Here is a 15,202-nt window from a genome sequence, read left to right on the forward strand (position 1 = left end):
ATATATATATATATATATATATACATGTGTATATGTGTGTGTATATATATATATATATATGTATATTTATTGTACCTATTAACAATACTGTGCATTTTATTTATAAAAATAATTCTACTTTCAGACCTAACGTGATTAGAGAAGCTAAAAAGCGTCTGCTGCTACATTTTTAATGTTTGTACAAATTAAGGTCAGACTGGTGTCTAGAGCATCATAATGCTTGTGTGTTCAAATGCATCTGATGCTTCTGCTGTTCTCGTGTTTAATGGCAGAGAGTGGCTTGGTTACATTTGCTGTGATAAGCTGATAAAAAGTGGTTTTAATATATCTTTATGTAAGAAAGTGCACCTCAAAACATCATCTGTGCAGTCATTTTATCAAGATTACGGTCCTGCCTTCAAATATTTTTTCGCTGTCGGGGCCACACATACCCCCATATACCGGCAGTGTGCTGTCACTGGGGAATCCCCAGCAGCAGCTGCCTCAGGCTCGGTCACCTCCCTGTGGTTTTTTTTCCTATACCGTGGCGGCTGAAAGTAGATGTTAGCGTTTTTCATGTACGTAATACAAACTGCAAGCACCAAGATAATAAAAGCCCACCTCAGAAGCTCAGTAGCTCATGAGGTGCTGCTTTGATGCGTCAAGATGCGCTGCTTCTGCTGCTTGAGACGCGCTGCAGGACCTTTTGATGCACCTTGACGCATGTCAACCATTGACTTTGCATCTAAATCAGCTGCTTCTGCTGATGAAATCCCATTATGTTTGAATGTAGCATAAGGGGTTTCTTAAAAAATCTCTACATAATATCCTGTACTTGTTTTTAGAAGTTTACTTAGGCTCATTGTCAGAATGAATTTCTCATCAATTCTGGCAGGGGTGTTTTTAACTCTTCTTTTATACTATAGTAGGCCATGGTGAAAACAAACACCTTCAGTGAATTTTGCAAACATAAACTAGCAGAAGATATCAGATTGAACTTGCATATTCTGTAATCATGATTTTTACTCATGATTTAAACTACTCACATTTTCTTAAACATATACCTGCCTTGTCTAAGCTTTACTAAGCGGTTGGTGGAGAAGCCACCCTGTTTCTGAGGCCATTTATAGAAATGCAAACACTCTTCAGAGAAAAGGTAGTATGTTCAAACTGGGTAGGGATAGTCCATATATATTTATACAATACATAATTGTTAGGATTTGTAAGAGAAGCTCATAAGCTTAGCGGGCTTTTTCCTTTCAAAATATTGTTTGTAAATGATTGGGATCATTTTCATGTTTCCACTGTGGTGTGTAAAGGTAAAAATCAGCTTGAACTGATGCAGGATCTGAATAACAATGAAAGCGGAAGGATCTTTACCAAATTGCAGGTATTATATGGTTGTTTGTTTTCTTCCGTCTTCCTGCAGGTGTTTCTTCACTCGGTTCCCAGTTTGCCAAACTTCATTTGGGGCTAAAGCATTTAAACCTCTCAAAAACCTCACTTTCACCTAAAGGTATGTTTGCTTTTGCCATCACACAGCTGTGGAAACAGGATAAAAGGCTTTAAATAGATTTCTGTTTCACTGTTGTTGTTTTAATTTTCATTATTACCAAAAACATTTAATTTCTGTCATCACTGTGATTGCATCTGCAGCTGACCTGCAGCTAAGACATGTTAGTGCAATGATTGATTCTAAGTGCATGGAAGGAGATGATTGGTGTTTGGGGATATGTACCTCTATCTGCAGAAAGAGTGCTCTCTAGAGCATCTTGCTTTAGTTAATTAAGATCTACTCCTTTCTACATAATGGAAAGTCCTCTCTGCCTGTCAGTATGCTGTGAACGTTCAGCAGAAAGTTTCGAAATAGTCTAAATCTTATGTGAAAAAGTAGATATCTGTTGTCAAACATGACTTGCAGATTACATTCCTCATGTTTCCCAGTCCTGCTCTCTGTACTAGGCTCAGCCTGTCAGGACTCAGTGACAGCCTGTTCTGCTCTCAGACGATCAATAGCGCTATCATATTTCCACTCCGTAGGTTTGAAATGATTTGTCCTCCTTAAACTGTCGCCTGATTTTCTAGCTAAGGGCCCAATCTATAATCTGCACCCCAGAGGATTGAGGGCTCTTTCTAAAATATAATTCTGTTTATTCTTTGATACTAGTTGAATCTTTATCTCTCTGTCCAACTTAATCAGAGCAGTCACTGGGTTTCTGATCCAAAAGTCTGTCAGGACTTCATGGTGTAAATGTGTCTGTTCAGCCTGTCAGTCATGTGATGGACATGACAGATCAGTGTGTCAGCATCAGGCTGCTTTAGAAACACTCTTTTAAGCTCTCAAATAAATAAACCGCCGAAGCACTGCAGGGGGGTTAAAACACCCGCATCTACAGGCATACAACTCAGTTCCCTTTCCATTTTCATTTTGGCAGTTTTTAGGGCATAAAATGAGTGGAAATAATTGAGTATACAGTAGCAGGACATTGGCTTGCATTTTCAAAACTGTATAGATAGTTATTTATATTCAGGTCCTCGCGTCTCTAGGCTCCACCCGCTGATGGTTTCCTCCAAAATGCTGTCAAAAACATCAAGTGATCTGTGCATAGTGATCAAGCTGACACTGCAGGGCTGTTGATATCTGTCTGTGTGTTGTAGGGGTGAATAGCCTTTGCCAGTCACTGAGTGCCAACCCATCCATCGCCAGCAGCCTGGTCCATCTGGACCTCTCAGGGAACATGCTCAGAGGAGATGACATGCAGGTGAATGTCCCACTAAGGCTGAACAGCTGAATAAGCAGCAGATAAAAGCTGTGGATGGAAAAGTGGAAAACACACGTTGGTCTATGTGACCTTAATGCAATAGTTGTAACTGATCTTTCTCTTGACATTTATCTGTCAATTAAATACTTTATGTATTTGTTACAGTATTAGGTTTTTATTTAAAAGAAGAAGCTAAATAAAATTTTGTTCTATTTACCCCATTTTTTTCTTTTGGCTTCACTGTTATAAAAAGAACACAAAGCTTGTTTAAATGCAGCCGGATTTGATTCTGAAAAAGCAGATCAGAGGGAAGTACCTGGTCGTGTCATTGTAATAGTCATGGAAAAAGTAGTGAATATTTTAAAGCTGCATGCTGTTGTATTTAGCCCCAACTGAGACAGCTCTTTCCAGAACCAACTTTTCCTGCAGACACAGCTGAGAGTATTGTAGATTATTTCTATACCAGCTTTAATAATCTGGTGATGGAAATGTTTACCAATTCTTAGTTAGTTGAAGCTTTTCTGCAGAACAGCAGATGTAAAGTTTAGCCACATATTCTTAAAATGTTTGGACCTAGAGTTTAACTATGCAACTCCACTGAGAATATTTGAATTGAGACTTTTCACCGTACTGGAAGGTGATCCCCAATGCCAGAACCAAGTCTTTTGAAGCCTCTAGCAGGTGTTACTCCATAAACTGTCAGTATTTAACTCCACCCATTCTTAATAACTCTGCCAGCAGAACAAAACAACCCTATATTATTAAAGGTATAATAGAGGATTTTCATGAATTTTTGAAAAGACCCGCGCTCTCCACTTTGAAAAATAAATTCACATGCACAACCCTACACCCGCTCCCGAGAGGGAATGTCTGTTGAATGCGTGTGAGAGCGTGTACGAGCCTATTTCTCCTTGTGTATGCTGTTTAAAAGTTGCTGTTTGCATCGCTCATACACACTTACTTTCCAAAAGAAAATGAACATTTTCCTCTATGTCAGACTCACCACCCGTAGATAAAAATGGTGATGAGCATGTAGGACGGCCTTACATAAACATATCCCCAGAATAATTGACAATTAGAAGGACCCCTTATTTTGATGATCCACCAAGAAAAAGAACATCCTCTACTATACCTTTAAGTTGAATGGTCGGGATGGCTTTTTTTCCCAGCAGACATGATATTTAAAATCTTTTGGACTCTTTTTTTCTTTTTTACTTTTTTTCCAGCATTTCTACAACTTCCTGGGTCAACCTAACAGCCTGGCAACACTCGACCTCTCCAACACAGACTGCTCCCTGGATCAGGTGAGGCGGCTGCATAAGAATCTAATGAAATTGATATTTTTTGAGTAAATGTTTCAATGCATCAAGCAGTACATATGCCTAAGATTTACAGCATTGCTCTTTGTGAATCGTTACGTACTGTATGAGTTGTAGCTAACCAGAAAATGAAGTGCGAGCCATGAATAAAGTTGTTGCAGGAGGTTTAATCTAATTCTGCACACCCATTCAATTTGCTGTTGCAGGTCACTGGGTGATGAAGTGGTTCTGAATCGTGCTGGTAATTCAGTATATTGACGTGGGTCTGAGAGCCAGCCACGGATTATTGATTAGCTTGAGATGTAGCCAGCTGTCAGACAGTCAAACTCATCGATTTACCCCTTAATCATATTTAGCCTTTTACAGTCAGATGGACATGTGAACACATTCGATTCTACACAACAGAATCATCTGTTTCTATAAAAACTGCTGGTTTTAGGACTCGCCGACAGTCAAAGTGCAAAAACAAAGTTACCGAAAGAAGTGTGGTAACTTGTGGGTTGTTTTTTATGTTCCAGGTTTGCTCAGCTCTGCTGCGAGGCTCAGCTCAACACCTCTCTGTTTTCAATGTGTCGAAAAGCATCTTTCCTCACAGGTAAATGAATATCAACATTTTATAATCTAAAGCTGAAAAGAGGCATCTTCTAAATCTTGTGTGTATAGTAAATACTCTATAAATATAAATAAAACATGAGACCAATAAACTAAAATTATTTTTTTCTGGTGAGAGTTTTAATCCTAAAATGACTCAGAGAGACTTGATCTCAACAAAATGTTTGATAAGAAAAGCCCTAAGCAGAGTAATGTGTGAGAAATAATAGAGTTTCTTTATCATTTGAAAACTCTGGATGAGAAATGGAATAAAATAATTTATTAAGAAGAAAACTTGTATATACTTTGACTTTTTTTTCCTCCCGCTTTTCTTTAGTTCTAGCAGTACTTTCCTCATAAGGGTTTTCACTTAAAATTGAGTTAAACCGACATACTTTATTTTAGTTTTTCTTACATTTACCCATTAGTGTTTCACTTTAAGTATAAATGCACAATGAAAAAAAAATAGTGGTTTTACTGCCTGTTTGGACCACAGATTCAGATCTACTGAGCCTGTTTGCTCTTATTGGTCCATAGTGACAACACTGGGGCTGCAGCTGATTACCAAATAAGTAATTTTTCCAAACTCAATAACTGCACCTTATGGAATTAATATTTAGTTTAGGATCAATCAGTTCTTCTTTGAAAAGTCCAGAAGTAATAAATCATGAAGTATAGTTCATTCAAGTTTCTCACATTTAAACAGAAGTAGCAGAAAAATAAATTTGAGTCATAAAAACCTGAAACTTTGCAAATAAACTTGTTTTTGAACCCTGGATGAACTTGAATAATAGAGCATCCTGTTGAGCATTTTCTGCTTTATTCCTGATTTCTTGCACTGAAACATTGCAGCACAAATGTTAGCATGTGCCACCTGCTGGTTATTAGGAGCAATTACTTAATTTAAGCAAGGGAAAGAACTACTATTGCTTGGTTTTGGTAAATTGGGTAAATCTGGAATTAATCTCATATTTCTATAGGTCTCCATTTTACAGCTCTCAGTTATAATAAATCCATTCATATAGCTTTGCTTGTGAAGAGCAGAGAAATGTTTTAATTGATTTATTCTTCATTAAAAGTAAAATATTGACATTGCTATTAATTTAAGGTCACACTGGTTTCATTTTTTCCCTGTTTTTTTTTTTTTTTTATTGTGGTGGTTGGGGGGGTTGTGCAGGAAAGGCAAAGATGTGCCTCCATCGTTTAAACATTTCTTCAGCTGCGCCGCGTCTCTCAGCTCCATCAACGTGTCAGGAACCAAGCTGCCGCCAGAGGCTCTCAAGTGAGACAATAATCTGTTAACAAGTTCAACTTTATTCCCTTACATCTTAGCCCTTATTCCCCCATAAAGTGATTCTCATTTTGTTTTCTCAGCTCTTCCCATTCAAACACGACACCTTCCACATTTACAGCATCAGCAGCCATTAGATCTTTAAAAAGACTTCTTAACAGATTCATCTTAGTGGCAATATTCCACCCAAATACATAAATAAACAATCTAAATTGGCCAATAAATTGGTCAATCTTTAGTTTAGATCTACCCATCTGAGAAAAAAATGACGTTAAAAAAGCAATAAGAAATTAGTCATTGTTTTAGATAGAAATAACTTCAAAGTAGGGATGTGAAGAACTGAATGCATGATTTATAGATGGATTATGGTGGGATTTCACACATCACTTTGTGTTGTTCTCCAGTTGTTTATAAGCTGCATTATAAAGTTATGAGTTACCTACTTCATTTGACATGGTCCTCAGAAAGGTGATACTATTTTACTTTGTATTTATCCCTCATAAATATTAACATATGAGGCAGCAGATAAAAGGGGAGGGGACAGACATCCTCATATCATGCTGATTAATTCACCTTTGCATCACAGTCTACTGACAGACTGGTCCATAAAACATTAAAAGGACAGTCTAGGTCACATATTTTCTGTTTTTTCACAAACATCACGTAGTCATTTCCTAATTATTAGAGGTCGTTTTTTATTTCAGATGTTTCTTTCATTTTTTAACATTTTCTTCCAAATGTTTCTGGTTTGGGGTTATATAACACTTAGCTGAGTAGTCTATGATTTTCCACACCTGACTGATCCATTTTAAGCAGGTTTTAGATGAATGTACTATAACTAGGATGTAGAGCATTATCTGCTTTTTTCATAAATTAAAACTCACCTGCTTTGCACCGAACGAATCACCTCATAGGTTTTAAATCAACAGCAAACATGTCAGAGATGTTGGTTCTGTTGACCTTTTTTCTTAGTCTTCTTTACCTATTTCTAAACTAATTGTCGTGCGGAAATATGTTTGTATTATTAAAATAATCCTCTTGCAATATATTTATTTATCTATTTTTTTTTTTTACATGTAAACTTTGTAAAGAGCACTTCTACTTGGCCTGGCCAGTAATCCCAGTTTGAAGGATGTCTCTCTGGATCTCAGCTGCTGTGAGGTAGGACCATTTTAACACTAAGTAGAAAACCATTCATGGGTTCTAGAGGAGGGAGTGAATTTACTATTCAGTTGCTCAATGTGCAAAATAAAATGTATAAAGATCCCCTCATTGTGTTGAGAATAAATCTAAAAAAAATGAGAGCACTCACACATCTATATGACCAGCTTTTTACATCCATTAGAGAAACAAACTGCAAAGATTCTGCGAATAGCTTAATTAAACCCTATTAGGGGTTAATTTAAACCTAATTGGGTGAATCAGAATACTTAACTTCTGGATCAAAGGTTTGGACCGCCTGTCTGCACTCTCCTCTCACTCCTTTTTAGTTGCAGTCTAAATTTCTTTTGTCAGCTAAATTTTTACTGTTTGCAGTTTACATCAATTTGAAAGTATTTCTCCTTCAATACGGTGGAAATTTTCAGATGCACTTGAAAACCATTTTGGACCAGTGGATGTGCCAAGAGCCTCCATAATGGACCCATTGGCAAACAGCGGGTAATAAGAGGAGGGGGAGGCACAGTTTCATCACAAGATGCACTAAGGCTAGCTGCCATCTCCTGTCTCGCTTGTTTGAGGAAAGATGGAATACAGCAGAACATAATGGCTGAGATGGCTGATGAATACAAATTATACAGGATGTCCTCTTCTAAAAACCTTCTCTGACTGAAGCTTCAGGGTGAAATGATGCTTCTTCAAAGACTCTAATGAACCGTTCAGCAGAGGCCGCCCTAAGCCAGTCTGAGCAGAGCAACGCAATGTGAAAAACCTCCCGACTTTCTGCAACTCCCTGCTGAGCATGTTATGCATGGCCGTGTGTTTGATGGGTTTGTGTTTGAATACAAGAATGATCATTAAGCATCTGTGGGTTTCGTTGTTAGTAATTGCTGGCTTGGCTTTGACATGCTGTTTTCTCCTCCCAATGCTTCTCTAAGCTTGGCCACTGTGTAAGTATCTATGCACTTATTGCTTTTCAAGAAATATATCATTTTCCTCTCTTTCATTTGCAATTCTTTTCCAGGACTTTGTTCTTCTGTAAATTTGTAGTAAAATTCTTTTGGCCTTTTAAAATATTTTTTGAATAAATAGTGCATATTATTCTTAATTCTGTTCAATAACGGTAATATAGGAAATTCACAACCCTATTTCTTTTGGGGTTTTTTGCAATCAAGGCAAAATTATGTGTTTTTGTCTGCACTGTATGAAAGAGGTTAATACAAATAATATTTTCTCTATTTTAAAACAAATTTAAAATGATGCTGTGATTTATAATCTGAGATCAAACATGGCTATTACCAAAAGTCATGCCGTCTTGCAGCTTGGCTGATCTACAGGCTGCCTTAACAATATTATAAACAGTTGTTTACTTTTACCTTTATCTTCTTTGTTTTTTGCTAACCCCGTATGGTAGCCGTTAGGTTACTGTTTTAACCGATCAGAAGGAGGTTACATTTTTCCATCCCTGTCCAGCCTAGCAGTCTCACCATCTCATTTCTGTGTCACATTTCTACTGCAATGAAGATTTGAAGTTAAAAATAGAATTATAGTTTGATTCATTACAAATGTTTTCACAAGATAGATTTAAGTGTTTATCACTGCTGAAGCCTCTGTGTTTCTTTTTATTTTATTTTTTTCCAGCTTCGATCGGGCGGTTCTCAGATCCTCGAAGGTTGTATTGCAGAAATCCCAAATATTTCCAGCCTGGATCTCTCCGATAATGGTGCAATTTCAGTCATTTTACTTTTATTCCACTGCAATCAGTCAAATGTAAAAATAAAAATAAAAAAATAGGGGAGAAAAAACACAAAAGCAACATAAGTATGTAGGAATCTTGACTGTCTCCGTGTTTAGGCCTGGATTCGGAGCTATCAACTCTCCTTTCCTGGTTGGCTAAGAACCGCTCAATCAAGCATTTGTCTTTGGGAAAGAACTTCAACAATATCAAGTCAAAGTAAGTCTGCTGGGTTTAGTAAGCATGAGGCTGCTGTGTTTATTCTTTTGTAGGTGGGAAGGAATAACTAGTCAAAATGATTTTGATGATTACATTTTATCTAACTTATTTTCTGTCTGAAGTTCAAGGAGTGCAAAGCTGCAACTATTATTTTCTATTAAAGTTATCAATGTCTGTTAATCACAACTTAAATTATTAAAAAAATATTTTTGTTAGTAACTAAAATAAGAACATGAACTAACAAGGGCGAGGGCGGGCAAACTTCTCAAATTTTTATTTATAAAGATGACTTTTTATTTAAGTTTGGGGTTCTAACAAGACAAAGTGTCAAAAAAAAGTTCAACAGTGATGAATATGAATCTTCTTGCCCTGATAAATGAATATAGTTCTCCTGTCTTTTCTGTTTTGCTTGTATTAGAAACCTTGCTCCTGTCCTGGATGGTCTGGTACACATGATTCAAGAAGAGGAGTCGGTGAGCATCACCAATGCAGCTTGGTACACAGATCGATATACAGGACAGAAAGTGAAACTTATCATGTCAAGAAACTGTCTTGTTTGATGAATTTGTCTCTACGGAGCGTTTAGGAGCTAATTCTGGTTGTTAGCCTGATTTTGTACAGTCCCTCTGCTCCATCTGCTTTGTCTTATCTCACTGTGTAATGGGAGCTGTAACAAGCTTTAGCTCTGTGTCTGCCCTCCTTTCTCCGCCCCCACCCATGATGGATTGATGGTCCTTCTGTTCTTGTACAGCAAGAATGCAGGTGCATCATTATTCATGTAGGGGTTGGTGAATATTTAATAGCTGGTATTCTGGCTGTGCAAATGAACAGTGAAACAGAGACAGGATTTTTGTTTTTTCATTCTCTATAAATGACCAAAAACAGCAAAAAAAGATACCAAGAGATATTATTGGTAAAGGTGTTAAACCTGTTTTCCTTCCTCTATCATTCCTTCCTCCCCCCCCTCAGCCCCTCACCTCTCTGTCTTTAGCAGACTCCAGACTGAAAAGTGACCTGACCATTGTTCTCAACGCCCTCGGCAGCAACTCCACCCTCACCAGGCTGGACATCAGCGGTAACGCCATGGGGGACATGGGAGCTAAGATGCTGGCGAAGGCTTTGCAAATCAACTCAAAGCTCAGGTGATCGACATGGTGTCAGTAAAGCATCTCACATGGAATGAATTATTATCTGGCTTTTTTTTATAGTAAATATAGGTCACATAAAAAAATATTTAATTGTTTAAGGGTATCTCGATAAGCATAACAGTAAGACAAGTTAATAACGAAACAATATGAAACACTTAAATCCATGCATTGCATTACAGATTACAAAATAAAAGTGGATAAAAAATATATGTTAATGCAGCATGAATTTTAGATAATACACACACATTCAGATGGAAGGGTCCATTAGTCACTGTAATTATAAGGGTGTCTGTGTTTTTTGCATAGGACTGTAATCTGGGATAAGAACAACACCAGCCCTCAGGGTCTTCAGGACGTTGCAGCCGCTCTGGAGAAGTAAGTAGGACTGTTTGAAGCACCATGCACATATAAATATGACTGTTCTGCTTATTCCACTGACAGGTTTGCTCATTGTTCCAGCAACAAAAATGTATATTGTGACTGAAGCTGATGTTAAAATCCGAGCTTTAACTGGTAGTCGGCTTTAGTTTTGAACTTGACGGCGATACACCTCTATTAATATCTCTCACTTTCCTCTACCAAGCCTGTCCCTAAATATAATGAGAGAAATCCATTATTTTGAAAAGGCATCCTTATCTAAGGGTAAAATATTCCCATGGTTTACTACTTTTGAATTAAAAATTAAATGCTTTAAAGCGTTTTTTTTTTGTTTTCATGTGTGATAATAGAGGATAAAGGAAAGAAGGGGGGAAGCAGACTTATTGAAAAACAGAGACCCTTGGGATAAGAAAACAGGCCCTTTGAGGGAAAAGTGAAAAACCAATTAGGGGAAAAAAAAAACACATTTAGTATCAGTTACTCTATCTTGTCTTTTGGATCTTCTGTCTATTGGTCGAATATGCTGCGGTGCCATCCTTATTTCAGAGGAAAATATCTGAAGATCCACCTCTTTCCTCGTTTCAGCTCTAGTTCTTCCAGCAGCTAGTCTCCCCATTTCCCCGTTGAGTTGTTAGGTTGAATTATTCAAAGAATGATGGTTTTTGTCTTTGTGGTCCTTGACTTTGATTCTGTACTGCAGTGCTGTTATGTGTCTTTTCTTCGAATATTCAATGTTCTTTATTCTCTTCTGTTCCATGTTTCTTCCCAAAGTACTGCACAGTATGAAAAATGTGTCTTTACAAAATTAGACTGGACTGCTGTCCATATTCTCCTTCCTTGTTCCTATATCTTCATTTTCTTTAATTGAATTTATTATATTTCTCCTTCTAATTTATTGTTTTTGCAGGTTCATTTTAAACCCCCGCTGCTGTAGAGCTATCTATCAAAGAGTCATAGCTTTTCACTTAAGTGTTTTAAATACAAATAAGGTGCATTGAATAGACTAGGAGTTCTGGCATTATAAAATATGGTTGTGATAAATCTTGATTGACAGTTGATTCTGGTCTCTTTAATTAACTGTAACTCCAAACATTAATAATCCTTTTTATGCAACATTTTTCTCTCCATACCATTTATCTCTATGTATATTTAGCTTTTCTCTGTAATGCAAACCCGCTCTGGAACAATGCTGTCTGTTTGTGCTTTAGAAACTTCACCATTCGCTTCATGCCCATCCCCATCATCGATGCCTCCCAGGCCCTGAAAGCCAGCCCTGAGAAAACTGAGGATGCCTTGCTAAAGGTACACAAAGGATCATAGAAATAACTTTTTTTTCTACCTTGTTAAAAAAAAAAAGATTCTGAAAAACCAACAAAACACAAACCCTTTTAAACTCTGCAACACTAAAGTGTATTAACTATACACGTTTTTGTTTTTTTTTGTTACTTTCCAGATTGAAACTTTTTTGTACAGGAACCATGAAACTAGAAAGTACCTCCAGGAGCAGGCTTATCGCCTTCAGCAGGGCATCGTCACGACAACCACCCAGCAGGTTAGTGAAGTTTATCAGTTCCTGTTTCCTGTTGATGCTTTGCTTGTCGTTTGTGAAGGATTAATCTTTAAAGGGGATATTTTGATCAAATGCATCACATGCAAAAAAAGGCAAAGATTACTGTCTTGTTTTCCAGATGATAGACCGGATTTGCGTCAAAGTCCAGGACCACCTGAACTCTTTGAAGAACTCTGAGGCTGACGCCATCTTAGAAGATGTCAGAACAGCCGAAAATCTCATCAAAGATGCCAGGAACTCTAAAACTGTAAGAAAGGGTCCAGTGAAGTTGAGCTTTAGTGGCAAAAATTAACATTTTATTTAAAAAACAATGTATTTAGGGTCAGTTTCACTTCCATGTTCAGGAAATATAAACTTACTTTTTATTCTTGACAATAGTTATCAGATGTATTCACCATGTTTGTTCTGAATATTTCTTTCTCTGTGTGTTTAGCTGCTCCGTAACCTCTACCACCTTGGTTCATCATCCAGAGAAGAGCTGAACAGTTCCTCAGCAGGCCCCATCCAGGAGAAACTGGAGTCCATGGCTGGAGAGGTGACTATAGTCATGGATCAGCAACTGCAGGTGAGACATTTGGGCTGAAGATCTGGGTAAAAAATAAACTTCCCCCCTCAGTGATGGGGTAGAAAGACCACAGCTGTAGCCTTAGCCTATAATGTGTAAATGTTTGGTTCACCTACATGTTTATTTAGCCAATGGCGTCTCCCTAATTAACTCGTCTTTATTGTTCAGACCCTTTTGGAGTCCATGATGGATCATGCGGAGTCCCTCTGTCCTCACGTGATGAAGAGGGGAAATCTTCGTCCTGAGTTGATGAAGCAGAGCTCAGCCAAGATGGTTGTCCCTAAAAGTTTTGTCACTCAGATCCTCCTGGAGCAATCAGGGGTGGATATCATCAATAAGATCAGGTCTGTGCTGTTAATAGCGCAGTAACTCTTATCTTTACTAGTTTTGAAGAATTCATTAATTACTGTTCTTTAAACTATTTTATCTTAGTTATTAACTCTTTATTTCCTCTTTTCATCTTTGCATGCCTTCCTAAAATCCCTCAGTGAGGTGAAACTAAGTCTGGCTTCCTTTCTGTCTGATCGCATTGTTGATGAGATCTTGGAGGCTCTGTCCACATCACAGCTAACGCTGGTAAGATAAGATTAGTGAGTCTACATAAAATCAAACAGATCCATGTTAGCGTCAAAAACTTTGGATTTCGAAGTTAAAGCCTGACGTTTTACTTCTAATATCTAAGTTCACCACAACCAAACCCTTTCTGCTGCCTCCTCCTTGTTTTCCTCCTCACTTGTCTCATCAGGCGGACCATCTGGTACGACGAGGTCGCCGCTTGGTGCAGCAGGAGTCTGTGGATCTGGACGTGCCTGAGGAGAAGATTCCCAAACGAGCATCTGCTGAGATACTGGAAGCAGAAAGGCTTGAGGATTTGGAAACATGTATGGTAGGTCTTCTCTTTGGCTTTCCTTTCAGTAACACACTGGAGGGAGTGTTGGCCTAGTGGTTAGAGCAGTGTGCTTGTTCTCTGGGAAGGTTGCAAGTACCCAGTTTGATCCCCCACAGCCTCCACTCTGGGTTCCTGAGCAAAAACCCTTAACACAACATTTCTCCCCGGGCGCCACACAGTGGCATTGCACTTGAAATCCAAGCCCCACCCCAACACTCCAGAATTCTGACGGATTATTGGCTGTAGACTACTTTAACATCCAGATCTCAGGTCCTATAGAGAATTTTATTAAGTCCAGTACTTTTTTATTTTTTGACTTTGTACCTTTGGTTCCATTGGAAAAAAAAATAAAAATAGAAATATGCCGATTTCTCTCTGCCTGTTTATACCTTTGAAGACAGAAGCACATCTTAAGTTCTGGCTTTAAGGCTAAAAAATAGCAAATGTAATTAAAAAAGAAGAATGTTTTTTTACTAAGTGCATGACTTTTAAAATGTCAGTATTGGTATTTCTCCATAATAGTGCTATTGAATTCCTAGTTTTCTTTATTTATTACTAACCTGATAAGGTTTTTTTACTAAGAATTTTTTTTAATCATTTGCATGAGTTTTTAAAAAATTTTTTAAATACACAACTTCTTATAAAGCTTTTCATTTTTAATATACATTAATGAACTAATGGCTTAATGTTATTGATACATGGACATTTGCCCACAGATTTTTACTGTATATAATTTTACCAAACAGACAAACTAATATATGAACACAAGGCAATAAACATAACTTTTTTTGCCCCCTTTTTTTTTATAGAATATTTATAAGATGATGATCTAGCTTTAATCTTGGGATATTAATTTTTATTTCATTTGCTTTGTTGGTATTTTAATCGCTTAGAAGAGAAGTCCCAGTGCAGTCTGCTGTAGCCTAAGCAGCACAGTTTCCTGTCATCCTCCATCTTTTATTCTCTTTATCACAGGGAGGTATTTTCACACCTGCTCTCGATCCTCTTCCCCCCTCTTTCCTCTTCTCTTTCTACATGAGGTTTTCCTTTTTCCTCCTTTAGTCTTGCAGTGTGTTATTTTCTCTTCAAACTTCTCCTCTGTTCCTCCTTTCTACCTTTGCTCCTTGGAGACTCTGTGCTGCACCAGCGTAAGTAACTCTGGACTGTCTCTCCTTACTTTTTCTTTCTCTCCACATTTTTGTCTCACTGTATTTATTTTTAACCTCCCTTTGATATGCTTGCTCACTTTTTCATCTGCTTAAAAATTGGGACAAATGCACTTTAATTTGTCAAAAAGATTATAATTTCTTAACATGTTCTTAAATAATTGATTTTATAGATGCTAACATTAGTTTTTTTTTTTTGCAATAACACCCTGCTCCTCTTCATGATGTTCACTGCTTTTCATTATCAGGATGTGAAAAACTTCAAATCAAATATGACTGTATGATCTGGTGAACTTTAAAGTGCCTTGAGATGACATGTGTTGTCAATTGGCGCTATATAAATAAACTAAATTGAAATTGAATTTAATGTTTTTTCAGAATCCAAATGAGAAACACAACGGATTACACTTAAAAATATTTTTATATGATTTA

At 37.4% G+C, this 15,202-nt stretch overlaps 1 protein-coding gene across 4 annotated transcripts in view; it reads left to right on the top strand.

The window, feature by feature from the left end:
- lrrc16a (leucine rich repeat containing 16A) overlaps positions 1 to 15,202 on the top strand; it is a 71,737-nt gene that overhangs the window by 48,258 nt on the left and 8,277 nt on the right. The window contains exons 12-31 of one of the 4 annotated variants that reach the window (XM_015374234.1): positions 1,409 to 1,495; positions 2,638 to 2,741; positions 3,968 to 4,045; positions 4,579 to 4,655; positions 5,829 to 5,933; positions 7,034 to 7,103; positions 8,039 to 8,050; positions 8,742 to 8,823; positions 8,955 to 9,054; positions 9,473 to 9,527; positions 10,024 to 10,196; positions 10,509 to 10,577; positions 11,789 to 11,882; positions 12,034 to 12,132; positions 12,269 to 12,397; positions 12,584 to 12,715; positions 12,884 to 13,059; positions 13,204 to 13,291; positions 13,461 to 13,601; positions 14,735 to 14,752. In XM_015374234.1, the coding sequence (XP_015229720.1) occupies positions 1,409 to 1,495; positions 2,638 to 2,741; positions 3,968 to 4,045; positions 4,579 to 4,655; positions 5,829 to 5,933; positions 7,034 to 7,103; positions 8,039 to 8,050; positions 8,742 to 8,823; positions 8,955 to 9,054; positions 9,473 to 9,527; positions 10,024 to 10,196; positions 10,509 to 10,577; positions 11,789 to 11,882; positions 12,034 to 12,132; positions 12,269 to 12,397; positions 12,584 to 12,715; positions 12,884 to 13,059; positions 13,204 to 13,291; positions 13,461 to 13,601; positions 14,735 to 14,752 (1,889 nt within the window). The remainder of the gene's footprint in view (positions 1 to 1,408; positions 1,496 to 2,637; positions 2,742 to 3,967; positions 4,046 to 4,578; positions 4,656 to 5,828; positions 5,934 to 7,033; positions 7,104 to 8,038; positions 8,051 to 8,741; positions 8,824 to 8,954; positions 9,055 to 9,472; positions 9,528 to 10,023; positions 10,197 to 10,508; positions 10,578 to 11,788; positions 11,883 to 12,033; positions 12,133 to 12,268; positions 12,398 to 12,583; positions 12,716 to 12,883; positions 13,060 to 13,203; positions 13,292 to 13,460; positions 13,602 to 14,734; positions 14,753 to 15,202) is intronic. The other 3 variants (XM_015374236.1, XM_015374235.1, XM_015374237.1) reach the window with 3 other exon arrangements.

This window comes from Cyprinodon variegatus, unplaced genomic scaffold (genome assembly GCF_000732505.1).
Source record: "Cyprinodon variegatus isolate N-32 unplaced genomic scaffold, C_variegatus-1.0 Scaffold99, whole genome shotgun sequence".
Lineage (NCBI taxonomy): Eukaryota > Metazoa > Chordata > Actinopteri > Cyprinodontiformes > Cyprinodontidae > Cyprinodon > Cyprinodon variegatus.